At 40.3% G+C, this 26703-nt stretch overlaps 1 protein-coding gene across 2 annotated transcripts in view; it reads left to right on the top strand.

Annotated features, from left to right (window-relative positions):
• cntnap2a (contactin associated protein 2a) overlaps positions 1-26703 on the top strand; it is a 304756-nt gene that overhangs the window by 224622 nt on the left and 53431 nt on the right. For both annotated transcript variants that reach the window (XM_072378428.1, XM_072378427.1), the window contains exons 16-17: positions 21058-21214; positions 26194-26321. In XM_072378428.1, the coding sequence (XP_072234529.1) occupies positions 21058-21214; positions 26194-26321 (285 nt within the window). The remainder of the gene's footprint in view (positions 1-21057; positions 21215-26193; positions 26322-26703) is intronic.

Here is a 26703-nt window from a genome sequence, read left to right as displayed (position 1 = left end):
GAAACCACTGCGGAGGAGTTAGACCTTGAATGTACATACTTTAAGGTGAAGGCATTTACTAGGTAGTAAATTAGCTATGGATTTTACAAAGAAAAACATGCATGCATGGCAAAGTTAACGGATTAGCCTTATATCTGCTCACATTTTGATGTGATATGTGATTTTGTTTGTTTATTTAGATAAAGCTCAGTCTTTGTATGTGAAATTGCCAGTCTTGTCCTGCGGCAAGTATAAAGGTTACGCAGCCTTCGATTTAAAGGCTAAAGTCTTTGTTGTTTATTTCAAAAGTAGCTTTCAAAGAATGACTGTGATAGTGTGCAAACAAATAAGACCGCCTTGATATAATGTCAAGCATGTGTCTGCTAATTTTAGAATCAATAACATAGTCAATAAAGCAGAAAAGTACAAAGGCTACTAAAGGACTGAGTTCTGTCTGCAATGTGGTCTCATACTGAATCTGGCCAACATGCACCTCGTTAAAGATGTACAAATCCCACGCTGGCGATTGTCTTTTGACAAAAATGTTGACCTTTGGATTGTTAGGCACTGTCAGGCATCTGCATGTTGTGTGACAGTGGGGGCCTTCCCTTTTGATATTTAGATGGATGGATTTATATGACATTTCCAAACTCAATATTCAATTATGGATTAGGCCTTCTCTTTAGATATCTACTGTGAGTCCTGCTAACTGTCCAACAGCTCCAACAAATGATGAAGGGCTGTCTCAAAATGATTGAAGAGTATTCATCATTTAGCCTTCTCTGCAGTGAGACAAGACAAGCGATCCTTGACTCAATCATTCTGGTCCTCATTAACTGGCACAGCATTTCTCTCTCTGACACAAACACACACACAGCTCACATTGGAAGCCTTGATATGCTCCAGACAGTACCCCTGCTACTCCAAGTTTATATCAAATTTGCTATAAGTTTACAAAAGTAACACATATGCTTTTATACTGTAATGGGAGTTACATTACATTATATTATAGACAAATGACTCTGTTTATACCGCTATCGCCATAGCAGTAAAAACTGTCCATAACTGTTTTCTCCTACATAGAAAATAAGCATAATGTTTGGCTGATGTTTTTTTAAGCTAAACTTTATACATCTTTATTTAAAAAAAAAAAAACGCTTAAAAAGCAGAGTCAGTGGATTTAATTAATCAAACATTGTGTATTCTGTTTTCATATAAATAATCAGCCTTGTAAAATAAACCTGGGCTATTGTCTCCCACAACGTCATTTCTGTTTTGAATGCAGCCAATTAAGAGTAATGAGTTGTGAGGGTAATGGTCTCAGCCAGTGTTGTATATAAACATATTAGAATGTGCGTGTTAATGAGGGATATTTATATATAATGTGAGTTTTGAACTTAACAAGGAAGTTTTAAACTAATGAATATGAAGTGAGTGCTGCTCTCTCTCTCGCATGTTTCAGGGTCACCTGAGCCATCCCTAACTATGAGCTTTATCAAAAAGGAAAGTTTTAAGCCTAATCTTAAAGTTAGAGAGGGTGTCTGCTTCCCGGACATATACTGGCATCTGGTTCCACAAGAGAGGGGCCTGATAACTGAAGGCTCTGCATCCCATTCTTCTTTTAGAAACTCTGGTAACCACAAGTAAACCTGCAGTTTGAGAGCGAAGTGCTCTGTTAGGAAAATATCTAACAATGACATCTATTACGTATGATGGAGCTCGGCCATTAAGAGCTTTATATGTGAGGTGAAGAATTTTAAATTCTATTCTGAATTTAACAGGGAGCCAATGAAGAGAAGCTAAAACTGGAGAAATATGATCTCTCCTGCTGTTTCTCATCAGAACTCTGGCTGCAGCATTTGGATCAACCTGAGGCTTTTCAGAAAACTTTTTGTTCCTAATTTTGGGGAATTTAGGGGAAAGAAGGCAGTCCTAGAAACCTGTTTTATATTTCAGTTTCAAAGCACTCCATAACACTGTGTACCATAGAGGGGAGCTTATTCCTAGGAGGTCATAAAAAATGGAGAAATGAATGTGAACTTTTACATTTTGGGACTGTGAACTGGATGGATGAGGTCCGTCCTGAGTTTCTCAAGGCTCTGGATGTTGTAGGGCTGTCTTGGCTGACACGCCTCTGCAGCATCGCGTGGACATCGGGGACAGTGCCTCTGGACTGGCAGATCGGGGTGGTGGTCCCCCTCTTTAAAAAGGGGTGTTCCAACTATAGGGGTATCACACTCCTCAGCCTCCCTGGTAAGGTCTATTCGGGGGTACTGGAGAGGAGGATCCGTCGGATAATCGAGCCTCAGATTCAGGAGGTGCAGTGTGGCTTTCGTCCTGGCCGTGGAACAGTGGACCAGCTCTATATCCTCGGCAGGATCCTGGAGGGTGCATGGGAGTTCGCCCAACCAGTCTACATGTGTTTTGTGGACTTGGAGAAAGCGTTCGACCGTGTCCCTCGTGGAGTCCTGTGGGGGGTGCTCCGGGAATATGGAGTGCCGGACCCCTTGATAGGGGCCGTTCGGTCTCTGTATGACCGGTGTCAGAGTTTGGTCCGCATTGCCGGCAGTAAGTCGGATACGTTTCCGGTGAGAGTTGGACTCCGTCAGGGCTGCCCTTTGTCACCGATTCTGTTCCTAACTTTTATGGACAGAATTTCTAGGAGGAGCCAGGACGTTGAGGGTGTCCGATTTGGCGACCTCAGAATCGGGTCTCTGCTTTTTGCGGATGATGTGGTTCTGTTAGCGTCGTCAGGCCGTGACCTTCAGCTCTCACTGGAGCGATTCGCAGCCGAGTGTGAAGCGGCTGGGATGAGAATCAGTGCCTCCAAATCCGAGACTATGGTTCTCAGCCGGAAAAGGGTGGAATGCTCTCTACGGGTCGGGAATGAGATCCTTCCCCAAGTGGAGGAGTTCAAGTATCTCGGGGTCTTGTTCACGAGTGAGGGACGAATGGAGCGGGAGATTGACGGGCGGATCGGTGCGGCGTCTGCAGTGTTGCGGGTTCTGCACCGACCCGTCGTTGTGAAGAAGGAGCTAAGCCAGAAGGCGAAGCTCTCTATTTACTGGTCAATCTACGTTCCCATCCTCACCTATGGTCACGAGTTGTTGGTAGTGACCGAAAGAACAAGATCGCGAATACAAGCGGCCGAAATGGGTTTCCTCCGCAGGGTGTCTGGGCTCTCCCTTAGAGATAGGATGAGAAGCTCGGTCATCTGGGAGGGGCTCGGAGTAGAACCGCTGCTCCTCCGCATTGAGAGGAGTCAGATGAGGTGGCTCGGGCATCTGGTTAGGATGCCCCCTGGACGCCTCCCTGGGGAGGTGTTCCGGGCATGTCCCACTGGGAGGAGACCCCGTGGAAGACCCAGGACACGTTGGAGAGACTATGTCTCTCGGCTGGTCTGGGAACGCCTCGGGGTCCCCCCAGAAGAGCTGGAGGAAGTGGCCGGGGACAGGGACGTCTGGGTTTCTCTGCTCAAGCTGCTGCCCCCGCGACCCGACCCTCGGATAAGCGGCAGATGATGGATGGATGGGACTGTGAACTTAGTTGTGCCTCACAATTAATATCACTCCAACATAAGGAAACTTCAGCACCGAGAGGAAAAAAGTAACTTAAAAACAAAGTAACAACAGCAACATGTCATATGTTTAAATAAAACTAAGAAAACCACGACCAGGTTTTTCAACAGTGCACACTGATATAATATGGCACTGGAGGTTAATGGGTTGCTGGTGGCTTAACCATTAATCTATCAAAAATATTTTTCAGTCACATTAAGCATTTCTTAGAGTTTACTTCCATCTAAAATACTTTCTCTCCTAACTCTCCTAACTTTCTACTTAGTTAAGAAGTTTATTTATAATAATGTGCTCTAGCAGCTCCTTTTCCCCTAGCAAGTAATCTGTTTTCCTGAAAATTTTGTAGTTTTAAGTTTTTATCATAAAGAAACCTCTCACGGTCTGAACGTTTCCTGTGGAAGGACCAACTTACTTCTCATTCAATGAGTAGGGATCTATAGATATGCTTATGTGCTCCACCCACACCCACTGAGCCTCTCAGCACGACCTCATAGTCTCCCTTGACTCTGCAAAACTCGCTCTGCAACACCCATATTGTAAAGGACAAAAAGCACTAAAATGATAATCTGGTCTGCTAACTCTCACTGACTTAGCAGCAGAATCCTGAGTTTTTCACCACTTGTTCTTCCTTCAGTTTAAGCCACGAACCGTTACAGGTGCAGAAGTGTGACTTTCTGCCCAGGGAAAAGAGACAGTTTAGCCAGGACTCATCTGCTCGCGATGCAACTGTGTAAGACGTCTGACACAGTGTGCAGCCATGTCCCCAGTAAAAGCCTACTTCCCCTTAGGCTTGTTGAGCAGTGGGCTACATACGTTGCGTGTCTTCACAGAGAAATGGCAGTTTGGCTGCCAGCTGCTGACGGTGCTGCTCATTGCTTTTTCCCTGGTAGCGTGAATTGCAAACAAGAGTGGGGTGGAGAGAGAACATGCCCTCTTATACCTACAGTGTCTCTCAGATAAATGGCTGAAATAGTATTAGTGTTCGTATTAACTTTAGTTGTGAACCCAGATGGGAATTTTTTTAGGTCAAATTTAACGGATTTGAGAGAAGTCACTGTCTCTCCCAGTAGATGACTAATCTGTGTCGTGGTCAGCCAGATCCTGGAGCTCTGGCAGCGGATGTTGCCTGTTTGGTAAAAAGCCCACAATTCTGGTGCTTAGTGACTGTGGGGTAGCAGTCCTTATTATTTTATTACTGTTAAGTTATTATGGTGTGATCATGGCTGTCTGTTTTGGTGGGGCGCTCTCTCATGCTTCAGCCGTACAGGGACGTCAGAGTCCCAGCAGCTGCAGCAGGGTTTAAGGTATCATGAGAGAAAAACACAAAAATAAATAGACTTATCAGAGTCGAAACTGACTAGTCAAACATACTTGCTTGTACCCGTTGTGTCTCTCAGATAAATGGTTGGAACATTGTTACTTATAACTAGTTTGTGGCAAGCTGTTAAAGGGTCAAACTTGTGAAAATCTTTTCTGAAAAATGAAGACAGCAGACTCTTGTCCTCTCTGGTAAATTTGACTCCCAGAATGGTTGTATGGTTTGAGATTTAAATGAGCAGATCATAACACTGGAAGAACTTGCCAAAAGGACAATTGATTGAAATTATACTCTGCTCACAGGATACAAAGAGACACCGTTAATGTTTTGAACTGAGCTCTATTGGGATCATATCCAAAGTTAGACAAACATCATCCTGATGGTTAAATTAGTTGTACATTGTGTTTTTTATATATGGTTAATGTTATTCCTGACTCATTTACAAGCTGACTTCCTTACTGAGAAATGCTGACCAAACTTCTAAATTGCATCTTATTCTTAGAGCTGTTGACTTGCTGCGTCCTGTTCAAATTAAAACGCATTAGATACCATTTATTGGCTTAGTGCCTGTCATATTCTTGCACAAATTGACACAGACTCTCTGCACCTGTTGTAGCACCCTTCTATTATCAGTGCTGAGGCACATTCATGCACATAGACAACAAAATAAACCAAATTTCTTAACACTTGCCTAATGATTAGTTGGCAGTTTGCTGTAAAGAGTGACACATAGATTTAGATCCAAAGCTGCTTGATTTATTGAAGCTGGTCCCAGGCGAGTCGGTTACAGAAACTGTAAGGGAAAATATAACTCATTAAAATAGAAAATGTGCATGCTTATTACTTACTTTCAGACCAAACTAAGTTTTAAAACTTTCAACCAGCTTAATTGTCTTCTTCTCATATTGTCATTCTGTTTCTTTTCTCATGTAAACCCCTTCAGAAGCTTCTTTTAGCAGTACCTATGAGGTCTCCACAGATCTATCTGACACTGCAAAGCCAGGCTGTCAAGCCAAACCAAAGCAAATGCACTTCCCCAAGCCAACACAGCAAACAAGGAGAATGGGCAGATAGTGGAAAAGTTATTTAATTATGGAACATGGCACATCATTAAGACTTTGTAATGAGCTTCCTAGAGCAGGTGCAGCCTCACCTGTCAGCCGTGTCCTCATTACGAAAATGGTCAACATGTTTACCAGGACATCATGAATAGGTTATTAGAGAATGATGGGCAGGTGAGCAATGCGTAATACTCTGCTAAAAATAATCCTTCACTTTTTTCAAATGCAACTGCCACTTTGTTGAAAAATCCTACATGACAAAATACAACATGACTAACTGATCAATAGCTTTAGAATACATGATACAATGATGTATTATTTTTCATTTTGAATCTATATTTGATTAGGTACATTTTCTGCAGCTAATGAGTTATTTGAAATAAATTTGAGGAAAAAGTAACATTTATTCTCTTTTAAGTTTTATGGTATTTTAGCATTGTTTAAAATATGAATGCCTATTTTCCTGTAAAATCATTATGCCTTCTAGCTTGAATTATAGCCTTCATGAAGCTCTTGATTTACAGGTACTACTGCAAAGAAAAATTGAATGTGAAGGCATGCTTTACCTAAAACAAAAGGCGATTCTGCTGCCCAATATCCAGACTAAATCATGACGATGTCTCAAACGTAATCATATTAACTATCGCTCATTCATTTTGTATGACCATGAACACATTATTAAATGTTCATGGTGAGATTTAATTTGCACATGGATGTCTTTACAGCAATTTCAGTAGTATCTCTTTTGTCTTCATTAATATGCAGATTTATGCACCAAAGTCTTCCAAAATCTATAGGAAAGCACCGTAAAGGATTCTGACTCTGAGTTACTGTGTTCATCAGAACTTGTCTTCACATTGACATAAAAAGAAACAAGTGCTTGTCTATCAGGTCGTATATGTGGCCCATATAAATCTTTATCAAGTCACTGTCACAATAAATTAATCTTAGTGATTTTACAAGAGTATATAGATTATCCTTGATTAAGTATGGGGCCGAGGTCCTCCTTCTATCCTTTTAGACATCATTCAAAATTATATGTGATGAATATTATAAACTTTGGGGAGATTACATTGTTTCCTTTGGGGTTTTTTACTTAAATTTGAATTTACATAAGATATGGTGGTATAACACACCAAATGCTTATTCCTCTTTGTAACTGTTGGAGAACCAGACATACAAATGTAGACATATAGTATTTCAAAATGTTTGCCCTATATTGTGACTCTCAGAGTAAGATGATAACAAGGGGAAAAGAGTATGAAAGATATAGAGCCAAAGACAGAAGCAGAATGTGAAATAAAAAAAATAAAACAGCGGTGGACTCAGCGGCAGCTGCAGTCAACCTTTACAGAAATCAATAACTCAAGCTAAGATGGAGACAGCGGGACAGTGAAGAAAAGAGAGAATGGAGAGATGGGGAGAGGGGAATACCAAAGGGGAGGAAAGAGACAGCAGCTGAAAAGAGACAAAGCTGAAAACAGAGATTGAGTATGTAAGAGAGCCCGAGTAAGATAAAGAAGGTTGCCAGGTCTACGTGTGCTCAGGGAAAATCCAGTGGGTTAGTGGCTGGCATGCTGAGGTCAGGCTCTTCACCTGTGAATCGACTGCAAACAAAGGGCAGGGCAGGAATAAAGCAGAGCAGAAAAATGTAGCGGTCTGGATGAGAAGGGAAGGTCAAGGGTTATTCTTTGTTCTCCTTTGAAAGACGCGTTGTATACCACTGAAATGTCTATGCTGTCAAAAACCACCCAACTTTCTTTTCACAAAGCTGTGGCTTTTAGAGTCTTAGTTTGTTATAAATGCTTCAGAGAAATTTTCAAGGTTGATGCAATGATGAAATCCTCCAAGTATAATGTGCCTTGCCATCAACCAGCCGAACTATGCTGGGTACTTCAGACTTGCAAGGCCAGAATATTTTGATATTGTGGTGTCAGTGATTTTCAGTGAGACTGACAGTCATATATCATCGAGAATATGCCAAGGGCAAGGCTAAACCTCCATTCTCTGTCAAGTATTTAAATAAGTATTCACACTAATAAAGTGACAGGAAGAGTGACACAAACACAGGCGGAAATCAACCCTTGATGATTGTTGACAACGTGTTTTTCTCCATCTCACTTTCCAAGCCTTCTTTCTTCACTTGAATATGTTTTTCCCCCACTTGTAACTTTATAGGTGCATTGTTTGATTATGCAGCTTGTGATTGAGATGTAAGAGACAATGGAAATGAAGCAGCATTTTTTGGGGGGGTGAAGCAGAGCTGGACCTTAAACGTGGAAAAAATAAAATTACTGTAATATTAAAAGCCTGAAATCCATCACGCTTCAAACAACAAGGTGTTGCAATGATGGACATAGCAACCAATTTTCTGCAGGATGCACATCCCCTTTATGAGTAATATAAAATCCAGCAAGAGCTTGAAAATTGATAGACACAAGAGAGATGTTTTCTGTTTTTGTCACAGAAAAATGAAAGAAAATTATACTTATTGTGAGAATATACATGCTCGCACCTAACTATGAGAGCACACAAATGCAGTCATTTTAGAAAATGTGCTTCTTGTTGAACTGTGATGTGAAGAGTTTGATGAATAGTTGAGCGTTCATCAGTTTTCCTGACTGTGTGATGTGGACTTACTGAGACTTAGCAGTTGAGACTGAAGTGACTGAAACACAGAGTCTAGCTTAAGAAAATAAAAAGTAAAAAACAAAAAAGCTTGCAGCAGCTAGTTATCAGGTTTTAGTGTTACTCAATGCTGATGATGTGCTTAATTTTTCTATTTTTCAAAATCCCAGCCCTCTTTAGTTTGTGTTTACCATGTAAAAGCCACAGCTGAATCTTCATCTTCTTGTGAGTCTTGATGAATATTTCAAAATTTGTTCATCTTCGAAAATATTACCTGCTGAAGCCCCCCTTTCAGCAGGTAATATTTGGGTGGTTTCGATTTGTCAAAAACCCAAATCTAATCAAAAGCTTTGTCTGACATCACAGCTTTTTACACTCTTCCAACTACTTTCACTCTGATTTACTTTCTCTCTGCGTCTCTGCTTTCCCCATCTTTGCCCTCGCCACTGTACAGTTGTTTATGCCCCGTTCATCCTCCTCGGTAATTATGAGTGTTGCGCACTGTATCCCCATCCATATGACAAGCGTGACAGATATGCAGGGAGATGGATGGTGTGCGTTAAAAAGCGGAGTGAAAAATGAGTGTTTTGGCAGAGGCCATTTTCTTTGTGGCACATCTGTCCATCGGCCTTGACCTGAGGGGACACAGCACTAAATGTGACTTATAGTCACAATGGCACAGACACACGCACAAATACTGATTGAGATTACCCTGCGGTAATGATGATTATAGCTGTTTATAGTCTTCAACTTGCACTTTCGTCAGCTACAACGGCTGCAGGGGATGTGTGTGCACATGCCAGCCCTACTGCAGAGAAAGTTGGGGAAGCTGGTTATTGTGCCCTTTATCAAGCAGACAAGCCAATTAGAGGCACAACTATTGATATGAATTTATCCTTTCTCCACCTCTCTACTCTTTCCAAGATGTTTTCCATTAAATGGATAATAGTCTCAGTGATGACCCATGAAAAGTAGTAGATGGGGTGTATGCAGAGTGAATGTACTAGAGCCATAAAATGTGCTGAAAAGTGGGTGCATTGCATGTCCTCTGAACTGTCAGGGAGGTGGATCCCATTAGATGAAGGCTGTTGAAATAACTCATTATCTTTTTCCGGTCTATCTGCTGTGTGTTTTGATGTAGACAACAGAGATGTCTCAGCTTGCACTGCTTGCACTGCAGGCAGCAGCAAATTTACACTGCTTCCCTTCAAAGTTGCTGCATGACATTCAGAACTATTGGATAGCTCACTAGAACACCACAATCTCAGCTGCACCAAACTGGCAGCCAAAGTCAGCTTTTGGTTTTATTTCTCTCTTTTTTAAGGCATTTATAGACAGAGGAGATGGTCTAGGAAAATCTAGGCTGTTGCTTTCACTTTTTCACATTTTCATACATGCAGCCCTGCATGTGAGAATGCAGATGTCTTCAACATTTGATCCTGACTTTCTGATGAAATCTCCCATAATCTGGAAAAATCCCTGAATAAAAAGATCATGTGTGAATAAAGCAGTTAATCCTCCAGAGCATCTATTATAAAAAAGTTTGCATACTAATGACAGTTGATGCGTCATTCTCTTTTCTGTATGTTGCTTTCCAGTTTTTTCTGTTTTCTCATCTTTGGGAAGTGACATCCATTTTTCCCGTAAAGCTTAAATGTGTCCATCTGACATTAACTCGTATCCAGACAACTCAGCACTATTTCTGCACAGAGTTGATTTATGGCTTCCTCCTTGTGTAATACAGTTTCAGATTCCATTTCTGGATGCAGCAGTAGATTTTGTTGGGGGACTTTTTTTTTTCCAAGGTTTTCCTGAGTCCATGTGGCTGTATTGATCATACTGGTATAACTGTTTTTCATGAAGTATGGCCTGATAAATCGAACATCATGCACATCCTACAGTAAAAACCTTGGCCTTTACACACTCCCTCGCCTTCCCTGACTCTAATTTTTTTTCACAGAATTGTCCACTGTAAATGTTGTTAAATATATTTGTAACAGTCTGGTGGTTCTCTGGTAGAGTTTGGCACAAAGTGAAAAGCCACGACCCATCCCTGCTTTGAAAAACTTTCATTGGTGGATTCTGCTTTAATACCCAATGCTGACACCCTCACCTTTCTACCAGTTGATCTGATGACGGTAGATTCTTCCAGAATGGTGGTATTTACATATGACGTAAACTTTTCTTTTGTCTTTCGTTGACTCTCTCCCAACTTTTATTGAGTTTGTTTCTAGCATAAAACTTTGTTTCTAGTCATTTTACTTGTGTCTGTTTAGTGGATTTATTTAATGTTTTGTTATATTTTAGAAGACTTCCCAGCTTTTCTTAAAACTGGGTTTGTCAAAGTATTAAATTCACTGGCAAAAGATGAAGAAAAGTATAGCAGACCAAGAATTGTAGTGAGGTACTGAACAATGGAAAATGTTCCTTCTGAGCTTAAAACTTGAGCTCCATATAAATTTTGTTTCATTTATCAACCTTTCAGCTTAAGGCATTCTTTGAGATTAGTCCCTCACACAACACAGGCTCTAGTATAGGTCTTATATAGGTCATACCCTGGTCCCACATATGGTGATAATTAGATAATCGCATACTATCATTTAAGATGACGAAATGCATTCAAGCAAGCAAGTTACACATGAGAAAAAGAATAAAAGAATGCCTACTCTTATTAGCACTAGCTAATAGTTGTCAGAAATTATAGGACACCTTCAAGTCACCTTGAAAGATTCAGATCCCTATTTCCAACCAAGAATTAAGAATTACAAAGATTCACAGACCACAACCATTTATGATTTTGGTATGCATTGTAACCCTTTGCAGATTTAATCCATAAGAGATAGACATGGAAGGCAGTGTGTGTTTCAATTACAACTCCAGATCAGGATCAGAACAAGGTGAGTCTGCAATTAGTATGGATTAAAGGGCAGATTTTAGCGAGACTGATTAGAACATAAAGAGATTAGATTGCAGGAAAGAGTCATGGAGACATGAGATAGATGGGCAGATGTGGAGCATGGAGAGAGAGACAGGCCACTATGACCAAGTGATATCTAACTTGCAAAAATATGTGCAAGGCAGATATGAGAGAAGGAATATAGCAGCCTGGTAAAGCAAGAGATCCAGCAGTGCAAAAAGAAGGTAGAAGGACATATTAGGTCGAGATAAGAGGAAACCTCTGTGACAGGGAGATATGAAATAGCAAGAGCAAGACAGGGAGCATGAAGCACAAAGAGGTCCAGATATGTTGGAGCCATAGAGATTGGGGTAGCTAAGGGCTGGGATGTATAAGAGGTTCTCAAACTAACGGATTGAGACAAAAGACGGTACCAGGGGATCCAAGCAAAGTCATTTAGATGTAATGAAAGGAGTAGAGGAGAATATGCAGACAAATATGCGCTTCTATAGAAGAACAAGAAAGGGGAACAAATAAAGAGGTGCACAAATAGTCTCTCTTTCACTCACACAAACTCACACTGCATTATCTGTAGTTCTCGAGAGACATCCTGGGGCATAGCTAATGTGCCTCCCTGCTGCCTCTCCACAAAACCAGAGATGTTAAGAGGACAGGAGGCTAACAGGGCCCAGGCTGTGGAGAGTGGAGACATCAGGATCCCACAACAAACAGAAACACAAGCAAACGAGAACAACAAAGAACAAAAGGCAACGGCACCCCGACACAAAGGAATTGATCCATGGCTTTGTGTGAAGCTTCAACAAGGTTGAAAATGTGTGTATAAGTGTGTGTATGTGTTATTTTTGTCTGGACCTGTCAAGAGCAAGAACGTGGGCATTTATGTGTGAATGGGTGTGCACTTTTTTTTGTTGTCTTCAGATAGATGTTTTTCAGCAAATGTAAGGCTTTGGCATTACGTCTAAGACTTGCCTTTACCTTTTCCTTCTTAATACAGTAGCTGCACTTGTTAGATTAAGAAGAAGAATGGTATTGATTCACATTAACACCCCTTAAAGATCGGTGCAGAATACAGAATAACATTACGTTCACATTCATGCATGTAAGCACCCACGACTTCGTCATACTTTGCATAAATTTTCTGTGCAAAGTCAGAGGAGAGCAGACAATGAATGACCACTCTTTTAAATGTAATCACTCCAAAAAGACAAAAACTAAAAAGAACTCCTAATCCTGGGGTTATGAATGCCATAGCTGTATTTCAACTCGGTCTGCCTCTTTTAAAAGCCACTCTGCCTCTGGGGATATGAGTGACTGAGCATGTTGTCATGTGCCATTGCGTATCCACTGACCTTTAAGTTAATGAGCTGAATATCAGGGGAGCCATCATTTGACATCAACTAAGAGTGGCCTGGGTATTTGTTGTGTTAGGTGCAAGCACTTGTAGCAGATAATATAAGTGTAATGGATACAAGCACTGTCTGTGAGCTGCTACCTTCTCCGAATCTGTGATTACAACTTTGGCAAATGGCTTCAAAATAGCACCAGCTAATAACATTGTTTTTAACATTAGAAACACAATCAAATGAAGACAAGTTCTACTCTTCTACTCACCATGTCCAACCATTCCTCATTAGTCATTAGTGAGAACTGACCCACCATCACGTCACAAAAACTTTCCCAAAATATTGAGTAACAGCAAATTATTTCTAATAATCAGAAACATATGTACTCAAGACTGATATAAAGAGCACATTATTTAAAAAAATAACTATTTAACAAATGATCACCAAAGTCCTAACTTGTCTACATGTAATGAGGACCACCCTGATATCCGTGTTTCATATTTTATTATCCCATCTTTTTCACTAACAAATTTTCTGAATTCAGATTCAAGTATACTTTATTAATCCCCAAGGAGAACTTTCTGTCAAAACAACACTGTTTAGGTAAAATTGACATAATATTGAGAATTAAAGGGATAGTTCAGGTGAGATTATCTGGTACATAGTACCTTATCTGCAATAGGCAGTAGTCAAAGCACTCTGTCTGGAGAAGCAGGAGAAGTTACTGATGGCAGGAAGAAAGAAGAGCAGATATTTTCGCCATTTAAAAAAACTTCAACTTAAAACTCAAAATTCATTGCAGTTTAGCAAACATCTATTGTTTTGGACCGTTACTCTGTCAGTATTTTCTCAGCTAATAAAATGTCTGTGTTGCTCCGCATCACTGAGCGCACTGAGGCTGCTTAGCGTACCCTGCTGCTAATCAGTCCACCAGAAGTTGTATTAGACTTGTTATCGACCTCCTGGGCATCACTTCTGCAAAGATTTACAAGATTGTGCGTGTTTGTGCTTTTCCAAAATAGCAACATCCTGGTCACCATATAGATTTCACGGCATTCCTTTGACTGACATAGGACTCCAAAAACTACTCCATCTGCATTGAAACAATTCAGCATTTTCAGTGCTCATTTTTAAAAAGCTGTGGTTCTCTCTGGAACATTGTCTCCCTGTCCCTGTTTAGCATCTTTTATCGGTAGCTCTTCCTCCTTATATTCTGACATACAGATATCCTCTCATCTTGCCTTTTTCTGAGGAGTCATCATGACGCTTTTGAAGTCACTCACTGTCACTGTCTCATGGTTGTTGTTTTGTGATTAGACCGGTGGAGTTGAAGCTGATCAGTGGCAAGATACGCTTGGCAGCTGCAGTGCACACAGTGATGCATAGCAGCATGGACATTGTTCTTTTGAGAAAATAATGACAACGTGAACAGTGGTCCGATGCAATGTAGCATTCGCTGACTATGAATTATTTTAAGTTTGAGTTGTTTTAGAAGGCGTAAAATTTGTTCTTCTTTATCCCTGCTCTCAGTAACTGTTGGCTTGGCCCTCACATTAGAATTTATCCCTGCTTCTCCAAACAGAAAGCACTCTGATCGCTGCCTACTGCAGATAACGTACTGACAACTCATAAGTATGTCACACACCCCCATATAGATAACCTGATCTATAACTTTTGACCTTAAAGAAAGTTTTCCTCAACCTTGTGCTATTACATTTGCTACAGATGCCACTTGTTTCAGTCTTTCAGAGTGAAAAGCTGTGATACCACTGACATGTAGAAATTTGAATTTGAAAGGACGTATTTTTCTGCCCATTATCACTAAGTGCTATCTTAGATATAATTGTTTCAATGCTCTCCGTTCTCTCTGTGAACTGACAGAAAATAAATAAAGTTTCTGAGAAGACTATCAGCTAATTAGCACATGAGTGAAACTCAGGCCATTATCATCCTGTGTATCAAGTTGAATCCCCTCCACCATGAAAATGAGTTTGAGTGGAGGCGAATTTCAGACCAAAGATGGAAACTGAGTGCGACAAGTTGACAGTGTTTTTCACATCAAGCAAGACTTTGATATGAGTTTACTGGGCACCATTTTAGATTAGATTGCTCACTAAAACATTAATGGCTGTAGGAGGATGAAACTGTAAGGCTCCTTATTGCTCGCTTTGCGCTTCTCAATCTTTTCTTTCTCAATGCAATGCTGTCTGTTTCTCTTACTGTCATTATTCTTATATTTTAGTCCCCCCATCAGTCTCCAGCTGAATTTCTTCTTCTGTCTTTGTCTATCCATCCGCTGCTCTATCAGTCTTTACTGGGGGGAGTATAAGTCTCCACAAAACACAGCAGACATGATGACGATGTAGACATTAACCCCTCTGGATAAGAGAGGAGATAAATAGGTGAGTGTGTCTGTGGATGTGAGCGAGTGTATGTTTTGTATGCTGTTTGAGTAACAAATAGATGACAACAAGTGCTGCTGTGTGGCTGTCCCTGAGGAGAGAGGAGAAAGACAACCCCAAGCCTTATCAATCTGTCATGGCTGCTTTGTCCTCTCCTGTGAACATTATGCTTTTTTGTATGGGGATGTGACAGCGAAAGAGAAGGGAAGGGATGAGAACGGATGAGATGAGTCTAAAGGATGAGTCTTGTTTATTTTAGACATGTACTGTATTGTTTATATTATTTCCGAGATCTTTTTATATTTACTTTTTTCTTTTTTTTCAGTTTCTATATGATAAACCAGACCAGAGAATTGGAATAGCTGTGCCACAAGTCAATGAGCAAGCATGATCAGAAGATCAGCTTAATAAATGAACATAATCAACTTTATGAGAACAAGCTTTTCTCACTAATAGTGTTAACTGAAAAGACAAGTAGGGAGCATAGAACTTTAGGAGACTCTTTCTCTCTTTTTTTACAAATACCAGTATGTTTAATTAATTATTTGTTCTAGTACTTTTATGCTAAAGAGCAAGTCATCTGCCTGATGTAATTTTAAATTGACTCAGACTGATTCACAGACAGATGCACATACACTCTACCACTCTAAATACTAATCATAGTCCACTGGGACTTATAATTGCTGTGCCCCTGCTTTTAAAACCCACGTCTTTTGTTCATGCAAACACACACTCTCTGCTCGTTTCTCCAACACAGGGATGTACTCACACACAAAAGCAACCCACTCAGCTCCATCTTGGCAGTGCCCTCTCTCTGTGGATCTCCATTTAAACTCTGTGCCAGTATGATTCTATCTCTCCTCTTTCACATCTTCATCCATCTATGCTGTCATGCTCTCATCTCTCCCTCCACCCTCTTCTGCTCTTTCTCCACTCCTGAGTTGTTTGTTTTGGCAGAGCAGACCGAACCACACAGGAGACTTAAACTGGCACAGTATGTAGCTCCCATTCCACCTGATGCCCTGCTGTTACTCCAGCAGCTCCTCTCCTCTTGTCTCCTTTCATCTATTCTACTATTTCAGATAACAAGTTATGAAAAATGGTCAAGTGCGTGTTTTTGCATAACAATGCTTTGTGTTATTTTCTCCCTACGTGTCTGCAAAGTGTCGATAGGGCAGAGGAAGTGAAAGGCCGAGCTGAAAGGGAGAGAATGACTTTGGGCTTATGGGTTGCTTGTTTACCTGGGTCTTTGTTTGTTTCCGTCAGACACAAGACAAGGTGACTCTTGTTTTTTTTTTTTCCCCACTAAGATGTTTTCACACATGCCCTCATATTATCTAGAAATTACCCAGAGGAGCTTCATGTGAAACCACAGATGTTGAAACCAGGCACTGTGAAATCTTAACCCTTGCCCAGCCCTCTTGAACAAAGTGTGGGTTATTTTCGATTGAGGGCATGTGTGAACTGAGCAGTGTAAGAAAGTTCCTGGTTACATGGGTTTCTTCCTGGCACAGACAGCTTGGCAATTTCACACGTGTATTTGCCAACAGCACAAATGATCAACACACTACACACAGCCTGTTTCTGGTTTCTCCCCGGTTGTGGGAGAGATTTTTTTCTCCCGTTACCCAGTAAAACGTAGAGCAGTTCAAAGAAGTTAAGTCTACTGGTAGCAACTGTTTGTGTGGCTGGTGTATCTCAGTCTCCATTCTCAGCACATTGGTGCAAATGAGGAGAATGAGAGACAGATTAGTAATTCTTTGCAGATGTGACAACCAGCTGCACCTAGCACAGTGGCATCCTTTCAAACACCATCTGGCTTTGTCTACTGGACCAGATCTGAGGAACTTTTTCAGGTCAACTCTGAAAATCTGAAGTAATGTCAGTCCTACGAACATCTTCAACCTTTTTTTCTTGCTACCTCAACCTGAGACCACACCTCCCAATGGCTGAAGTGGTACCCTAAATACTGCACCCCCCACTGTCATTTTTCACCGTTCTTCGAGTTTGCAATGAACACATCCTGCCTCGCCAACTCTGACTTCACTGATTTCTGTTGAATGGATTAGCTGGGCCACAGAGCAAACCAACAGAAGTGTCACAAACTGTACAGAGTACAGAAGGTTGTTTTGTTTTTTTTCTTCAGACTCTGGAGTTACAAGAATCTGCCAGCAAGCCTTAGTTAAATCCAGTCTCGTAAAAAGACAAGCAGTGCCCAGCTGGTCAGTCCTGGGCATCAACCTGGGTCACTGAATAAGCATCAAATTGTGGCCCTCTATTCACATATAGGTCAATATAGAGTCACCTTTCTTGACAAGAACATGGCAACACCAAGCAATGGGACTCTCCTCTCTCTCCCGTCCCCAGCAAAGATTCTCTTGTGTTTTCTGGTAATCTATTGGACAGTGGGCACACCACCATGCCTGATCTCAAGATGATGTATGTGGTTTGTGTGTCCTGACACGGGACAGAACACATCTGCAAAACTTTACACTCTGCAACATCTACTCTATGAGAAAGTGTGAGATGGTCATCACAAAGAAGCAAAGTGGGATAGGTAGAAGTGGGAACCTCCATACCCAGCTTGTATCACTGACCTCACTACAGAGGCAGAAACAGTCTCTCTCCATGCTTTGAGGAGGCTGAGGTGATAGATCTGTGGGAACCCAGGCCTGTCAAAGTGTACAAACTCATATTTGACATTTCCCACTCATAATGCGAATACAAAAGGACCTTGACACTTGGTGAAAACTGTCTCATCCCTGCTCCTCTGTTGTAGGCACTCTTGACATTCCTGAGCTGAGGGCTAATTTTCCTGTGACAACTACCCATGTGAATGGAGTTTTGCTCTCAGGCTGAAAACATATGGAATTGAATTTTTTTTAAAAAGATAAATGAATAAATAGAAAAAGTCAGTAACAATTGTTGCTGTTCTCCAGACAATGTGCATGTGTGAAAACAGTTTTTGATGCTGGTGATTGGCAGGCGTCGAACATATCTAAACATGGTAAAGTATTTATATTTGATACTTGGTGCAAGACCGTCACTATCACTGATTTTGTTTTGTATTTGTACTGATGTGCTAACTGGAATCAAGTTCTGCTGAAGGAAAGGATTCAAGAATTTCTGTATTTTTCACATACTTGACTAAACTAAATATGTTTTTATATTTATGTAAGATATGGATATGTGTGGGTGTTTATATTTGATATTTGAGGGCATATATATATATATATATATATATATAATATTTTTTCTTATTGGTGAACATCCTGCACATTCCATTTGTCCTTTTATGTTATGCTGTTGTGACCCAGTAATTTCCTTGATGGGATTAATAAAATACATCTATCTGTCTATTGCCATTAGCCTAAAAGGTTCCCTGTATCTGTGTAAAATAAATTGAATTCAGAGTGGCCTGTAACTCACTGAAGGCATACAGCCTAGTCTTGGTTGTTAGTGCAACATGTTGTTGATACTATACTCCTATTCTCTCCCTTACCGGCAAATTTTGCTTCACCTGTGGAACAAGCACTGTGTCATGGACCTGAGTAAATTATAACCTCAAGCCTAGCTCTTTCTTCGGCAGGGGCCACTTCTGTGCGTGCGTGCATGCGTGTGTGAGTGCGTGCATGCGGAGAAGCTCAGCTTCACCCTTGTGTAAACCGTAGCTGGCAGACAGAGAGGCAAAAAGCACTATTCTAATCTAAGCTTTAGATGCTACCCACACTTCCAGCATTATCAAGCATAATTACTGATGGCTAATTACCATTATCAGAACAAAATAATAATTTCATGTCCATACTTGCAGTAGAAATTTAGCACAGATAAAGTTCTTAGCTGTGGCCTGCACCGTGTACAAGGGTTTTAAATAACTTTTGTTCTACTGTGTGTTTTGTTTGCCACTAAAGGAGAACGGTGCATTTTAAAATGTTTGATGCATGAATATTTCCATGATAATGTTGCGTTTCTTTCTTCATGTAAATCTGCAGTAATGCTTTAATCAATTCCTCCTTCGAAAGATGTACTTGAGGTAGAAAGAACAGTGACATTCACTTGCCTTTCACTTTGGACACGTTCAAAGTTGCTGCAGATCAGCTTCAAGGACAATGACTTGGCAATCACTACTTTGGCTGGTTGCAATTTCTGGAGATACTGAACTCACCAAAGTTTACTGTGGTATGGAATCAATGGTCTAAATGTGACACTGAAATTGTAACTTGTATGGATATAGAACAACAATGCACAAACAACAACACACACAAATATACACACAAAGGAAGAGCATTGTGAAATCCCTTGAGGCAGCACCGTTAATCCTATTGACAATGATAGTGGGTTGAAGAGAGATGATTCTCCTCCTGAGGGATATAAACTTTTAGGTCACCAAGACTAATCACACACACAAACTTATGCTCACTCCGTACAGTAGAAACACACAGAGGCACATTTGTAGCTTCCTCCTGGAGTTTAGCCCCACACAGTGTATTAATACAGTATATCAAAACCTCTCAATGCAATTGTGCTGGATTAGGAGTCGACTTCAATCCCTTTTTGTAAAAATGTGGCTCAAGAGATTTCATGGGCTCTGATGGAATTTGACAAAGTGATGTTGGCAATGCATCTTATTTTGTAAGAATAAAGTGGGAAAAGTAATATTGTTTCATTCTCTCTTGCAGTGATATATTACCAGCCACAGTTTATTTACTCTTATCTCTATGCCTAGTTACTGTCCAATGCCAGAATGCATTATCCAAGGCAAAGAAAACAATATTACATTTCTTATTGAAAAGCAGTGATCCTTCACCTTCATCCTCTCATTAAAACACATGCACACAAGAACCCACACCAACACAAAAGAAAACATATAAGTGTTTATGTGTCAGTTATTGTGCTCATGAGCGCCTTGACTTAACCCAATTTTGACCAGGTGCTGAATAGATGCTAGTGCTAGTTCAGTGCTGGTTCAACTTTTGAACCTTCTAAGAGCTGGTTTAATTTTCACAGACACAGAGAGCCTACGACAGTCATTATGTCATTTTAAATGTCTCTTCCAGTATATTGACTGAACTTCCCTCTAGTGTATTCAAAATTTCTGTAGAGGACCACAGTGCAGGGGAACAGTGTAACAATGTTTTTTCTTATTTTCCGAGAAACAAATGGTCTTAATGGCACCGGTCTAGTTTCTAAACACTGTTGTAAACAACAGCTGGTGTTGAACACTTTGGAATACCATCAGATATTTCCAAACACTGAGTGGTACTTATGAATGCCACTATAAATAGGATATATAGTGCTGCATGCTGTTTCAGGGGGCAGATCTGTGAAGTCCAACAGGTGATAATTTAAAGCCTGACAATTTATACACTGTTTGTGAATGAACTAGATGTTTTTTTGTTTGCTTGTTTGTTTTTTTAACATGGAAATCACTAAAGTAGTTGGTCATTATTTTAGTTGATCTGGCTGATCTCTAAAGTGTTGCCCTGTCACAAGTGGCTCTTTCCTTTGGATCAATAAAGAACAGCAACGAGTTGTATCACAAGTTTTGCTGGGGTGGGATCACGGAGACCAACCCAACCCAACTTTGACTGACATTTTTAAGAAAGAAAGTCATGTTCATATTTCTGAAATAATACAGCAAAAGCCTCAGTCAGAAGGTTGATAGTTAATTTCTTTTAATGGACTTAAACTGAAAGATTTACTGAGACTTTTTTTGTTGGTTTGTTTCTTTTCTGTGAGTGGTCCACTGAGCATTGTAGTAGTCATCCAAAAATCTGTGGGTACATGGAGGATGAGTAGGGCTTACAGATTTGTTTGTGTTTGTTCCCCAGATGGGACCCCCTACACATGGTGGGTGGGCCGAGGCAGTGAGAAGCGATTCTACTGGGGAGGCTCAGGGCCTGGCATCCAGAAATGTGCCTGTGGCATTGACAGAAACTGCACTGACCCCAAGTACGACTGCAACTGTGATGCAGATGCTAAACAATGGTAAGTCAGACAGTCACACAAAAGTTCAACAGGTACACAAACTTTCCCTTTCAGCTATTCACTGACTTGAATTTCAGTTATCAGAATCAGCTGTCAGCAAAAAAGTTCTCATGGTGTTGGTAAAAAAAATTGCTGTAATTGTTAAGAGATTACATTATGTTGTTGAAACCAAACAGTTGGTACACGATTTCAAGTAAACTGCTTTGAAAGACCTCAATGAGGGATATTTATATTTGCTTTGCACCTCGTCCCCTACAAACTTTTAGCTTGTATCATTCTTAAGTCCTTTCTCTCATTAATGAGAAGAATATTCATTTGAAATACTATTGAGCATACATTGCAATTCCGTAAGGCTTCTTTGAGCAAATAGCTTGGTAAGAGCTGACAGTACCCTGGGAAGATTGGCTGGAAGAGGTTATTCGACAGGAGGCATGCCAAGTCGGAAGGACTGGTCACTCATGTCGGACAAATCAGATAAAGAGAGGGGTGTGGCCCAGTAGTGCCTGAATGTAGGTTTTTTGCTCCCTGCTTTCTGGCCAGAAACGTTCGTGTGTGGCATCACAGTTATAGGAAGGACAAAGCAGGGCTCAAGATATTGATTGCAGTTCATAATTATAGGGTCAGAGCAGTGAGCCTGAGCTATCCTTCTTAATGTGACATCACTATATTAAACATTCTGGGAGGTTCGGTTCATTTTTGTTGTTCTAGATTAGTGACTTTGATAATGAAATCCCTTAACATTGTCACTGGGTTACTGACATTTATACTGCTTGCATGAAACAGTGTAGTAACAACGTGCGTGACTAAGAAGCTGATGGAGTTTTTGTCATTCATCTTTGTAATTGGATCTTTTCTGAAGTCCTTACAATTTTCCCCTGTGGTATTCAGAAACACGTTGAAGAAATTACATGGGGGGTCTTTTGTTGTTGTTTGATTGCTCCTAAGTCCTTACCAGCCTAAGTTTCATTAAGGTTCTTCTTAGAGTTTATTTCACCCTATTTGTCAGATTGGAGTCCTTTTAAAGCTCACTTGTAACAGTATGGTCCTTTAAACCAAACATTAAGTATATCTTACGTTAGATTAGAATAACTTCAACTTGGGCTTTGTTGGGAACCCCCCGAACAGGACACCATTGCAGTAGTCTAAATTGGAGGTGATGAAGGAGTGAATGAGTTTTTCTGCCACAGACTCGGAGAGTGATGGTTTGGAGTCTGGCAATGTTTTTCAGATGGAAGAAGGCAGATTTGGTGATGGATTTGATGTGGGACTGGATTGAGAGGGTGGAGTCGAGGAGCACTCCCAGGTTGCGGACCTCTGGGGATGGAGAGATGGTGGAACTGTCAATGGTCAGGAGAAAATCTCCAACCTTCCTGAGTAGGGTCTTGATGGCCAATAGCATGAGCTCTGTTTTATTGCTGTGTAGTTTGAGTAGATTTGATGATGTCCAGGTTTTTATTTCAAGGAAGCAGTTGACCAGAGACTGGGGGGTGGTGGTGAACATGTACTGATAGATGGATAGATGTTGAATAGAAGGGGGTCATGTACTGAGCCTTGGGGGACATCGTGGGTGACAAATTGTTCCGACTGGAGAGGTATGATTGGAAAAACGAGAGGGTGGAGTCAGTGATGCCAAGGTAATCGAACAAGCGGGTGAAGAGAATTGGGTGGGAGATGGTGTCAAAGGCTGCAAAAAGATCGATAAGGATGAAGATGCTGATGCAACCAGAGTCGGCAGTGATGAGGAGGTCATTAGTGATTTTGATGAGGGCAGTTTCAGTGCTATAGTGTACTCGGTAGCCAGACTGAAGGGGTTCATAGAGCTCTTGGATGGACATGTGTTGGTGAAGTTGGTTGGCAACAGCCCTCTCAAGGATTTTGCTGAGGAAGGGAAGGTTGGAGATTGGCCGGTAGTTATCTAGTTCCTCTGGGTCCAAAATGTTTTTTTTTTAGAATATGAGTGACTGAGGCAGTTTTGAAGCTGGTTGGGTAGATGTCGGATGTAATGGAGGAGTTCAGTATGTCTACCATGATGGGGGAATCGTTGGGCAGGACTGTCCAATGAGCAGGTGGAGGTCTTGGCCTTGGCAACCAGCTTGGCAATCTGGATAGTGGCCACAGGGGAGAAGCAGGTGAGGAGGGGTGCAATGGGGGACGCGGCAGGAGCAGTGAAACAAGGGGCCTGGGCTTTGTGTAATGCAGGGGAACGAGGTGGTAGAAGCTGCTGCTGAATAGAAGCCACTTTGGCCTGAAAAAATTTCAGGAACCTGGAACTGAGATTCATGGCTCCTGGAGGATGAGGGGAGTCGAGGGGGCTACTATGGTGTTTCACCCAATTTCTCACATTTAAACAACTCAGAATACCTACTTAACCTCTCCAAAGAACATCTTGCCACCAAATTAGAAGCCTTAATGAAGCATTTGTTCCTCATACTCATGTTTTCACAGATCAGTAGTATGCAATTCAACTTAGCTGGATAATATGATGAGGTGTCTAACTTCAGTTACTATAATGACTGAATGATAAATGCCATCATCAATTATGTGTTTTTTTTAATTGGCAATGTTTACCTCCAGAACCAGGAGTTTGTGTTTCAAAGCTCTTTTAGCCTCCTGATTGATATTTTCATTAAAACCAATTGCATCACTGTCTGTTAGTGCATGCATATGTGTGTAAGTAATTACTGAGTGTTAGCCAGAAGAGATTTTCTTTGCTCCCATGTCTCCCTTTAATGATATTACAAGTGATCCCTACACTTACTCATCTCCCTTCTTTTATTGTATGCATTAGTGTGTCACTGTTTGGTAAGGGTGGGTTTTTGAAATATTACCACAACAACTTTTTTCATCACCTCCCATATTTTTGGCACCATATATACCCACACATATCTATACAACCACATCACATGGATACATGTGTACTCAAACACAGCTGGAAATTACATCTCACAGTTTAATTTCCAAATGGCATAGTATGGCTAAAGTTTCAATTAAGTTATGTAGAGAATAAGATATACAATAAAACTGAAATATAGTAATGGCTGTTATTTAAACTTTTAATGTATGAACTACCAAAGCACTTGTATTGTCAGTTGGGATAATTAGTATAAAGCTAATATATTGTATTTTGAAAAACTGTGCATATAGCTAAATCTCAGTTGTTTTTTTTTTAATTGACACCTAAATAACAATTATCTATTTTTCCATACTGATTATTTCATAGTTATCAGCATAGCAAAATATAGACTTTACTAGTACTGACATGCATGATGAAAAAGGAAGTCCTATTACACATTGTTACACTGTCATCATGCAATTATTGCAATAGTTAATAATGCAGTTATTAACTATTATTATGCAGATGCTTGTATAGATGATGACACATGATTACATGATTGTATTAATATTCATGTACTGTAGATATCAGACCACACATATTGGGTTGCATGTTATTTAAATTTAATTTAATCTTCAGGCTGCATTGCAGAAAATGAAATTTGATATAAACCACAGCATTTACCTACCAAGTGTCAGCAGTAAATATCAGGATTAAATAAATGCATGGACAAGTGCAGCTGATGTTAATGAGGCTCAAAGGAAAAAGTGTAGGAGTGGGATATCAAAGCCAATTGCTTTGCAAAAATCAACAGTTGCTGCTTTCCAAAAAGAAGGTATACAAGGGAAAAGAAGAAAATATTAAATGGCAGATAGACCAAGGAGCACATGTCTTATGTATGACCAGAAAACCATTTCCACTGTGAGGGAAAAACACATATTTCATTTCACAGCAAGTCAAGCATGTTTTTCACCGTGTAGGCATACATGTTTCCTTTACAGAGATCAAGAGAAAATTTGGCCAGAACCTCAAAGGATTCGCTACAAGATGCAAACAGCAGGATGGCTGGGTTGCACTTGCAGAGAAAAAAAAAAAAAAAAAAACTTGAGTTTTCTAGACTGATAAAAATAGACCTGTGTCAGAACGATGGTAAAGAAGTATCGTACCTACTGTAGATGGTAAAGAGAACTGCGTGGAGAAAAATTAACAAAAAATCACAACCTCATTTTGAAAATATAGTTTGGAGCTGCATGGCATCAATTAACTGCCACCCTAACCGAAGCAAAAGGATCAACTCAGAGGTGAACAGACCCATTCTGTGTCCATAGATAAAGCCGAATGCATAAAAATTCATTGGACAGCCTGATAGGTCTCTACAGCACAAGAAACCTAAACATAAGTCCAAAAAAAAGAGTTTTTCAGAGTGAACAGATGGAATATTTGGAATATAACGGCCAAATCAATTGGTCTTGATCCCAGGGAGCAGCATTTCACTTCCTGAGGACCCATACTATACTGATGTAAACCCACTCAAATTAAAGCTGAGACTTGGTTCTTTAATATCCTTTTTTCTTATTTTGTTTTTTTCTTAGTTAAAATGTTCTTAAGCACAGAGCCTGAGGAGGAAATAATGTATACCTCTCTAGTCATACACGTCTCAAATGTATACTCACGTAGACTCATATAAAGACAACCACTCAGGAACTGAAATACTGTTTTCAAGCAGTTGAACGCATTATATGTAGTTATATTTTAACTGACACAGCACCTCATGTCATGAACAATCCAGATATACTGTATTTCTGCCTGCTCTCAATGCCCCTACTTCTAACATTAGAGGAATGCTTACTATCGTCTACATAAAATATTGTCCTATACACACTGCTGCAGTATGTGTCATATTTGTGCATACAAGTGCTGTGCTTCAAGATCATTATATATTCACAGCTGCCATATGTCTACCATAAAAGCGACTGTTTTGTATCTCCAGATAAAGCCTTGCCTCAGTTTAGTATCAGAATCACTTATCAGTTATATCACCACAAATCCAAGGAATTGTTGATGGATATTAATATTGGCACTTAAAAGAGGCTGAAAGGAGCATTCAGCTTGTCATGTTGATCCTCTTTTCTTTCTCATCTTGCAGGAGAGAAGATTCTGGTCTCTTGATAAATAAAGAACACCTGCCTGTCAGCCAGGTTGCCGTTGGTGACACAAATAGACCAGGCTCTGAGGCCAAGCTCACTGTTGGACCACTTCGTTGCCAAGGAGATAGTAAGTATTGTGCCACTGATGCATACGTACTCAGGTTCTGCAATCAGTTGTGTGTTTGTATTTGTGTGCAGCACGATGTTAGAATGAATGAGGATTGGTCAATCTACAGAAATGGAGTTGGCAAACTTTTTGAGAAAAGATTAAATTGCTCTTTTTTTATACAAAAATTGTGTTAATGATTTTTTAATTAAATTGTTGTCCACAAAAAGAGCAGACATTTGAAGATGTCACTTTTGTCCCTCAGTTTCACTGGTGCCAAACTGATTAATTGAAAAAAAAATATTAGCAAATTAACTGATAATAAGAATACTTTTTCCAGGACTGGTTGAACAAACAGCATACAAGTCCAAATTTAAAATAAAATGCTTACTGATTTGTTATA

This window comes from Leuresthes tenuis, unplaced genomic scaffold (assembly GCF_036924035.1).
Source record: "Leuresthes tenuis unplaced genomic scaffold, fLeuTen1.0.hap1 SCAF_24, whole genome shotgun sequence".
In the NCBI taxonomy this organism is placed as follows: domain Eukaryota; kingdom Metazoa; phylum Chordata; class Actinopteri; order Atheriniformes; family Atherinopsidae; genus Leuresthes; species Leuresthes tenuis.
This window is presented reverse-complemented; position numbering and strand designations above follow the sequence as displayed.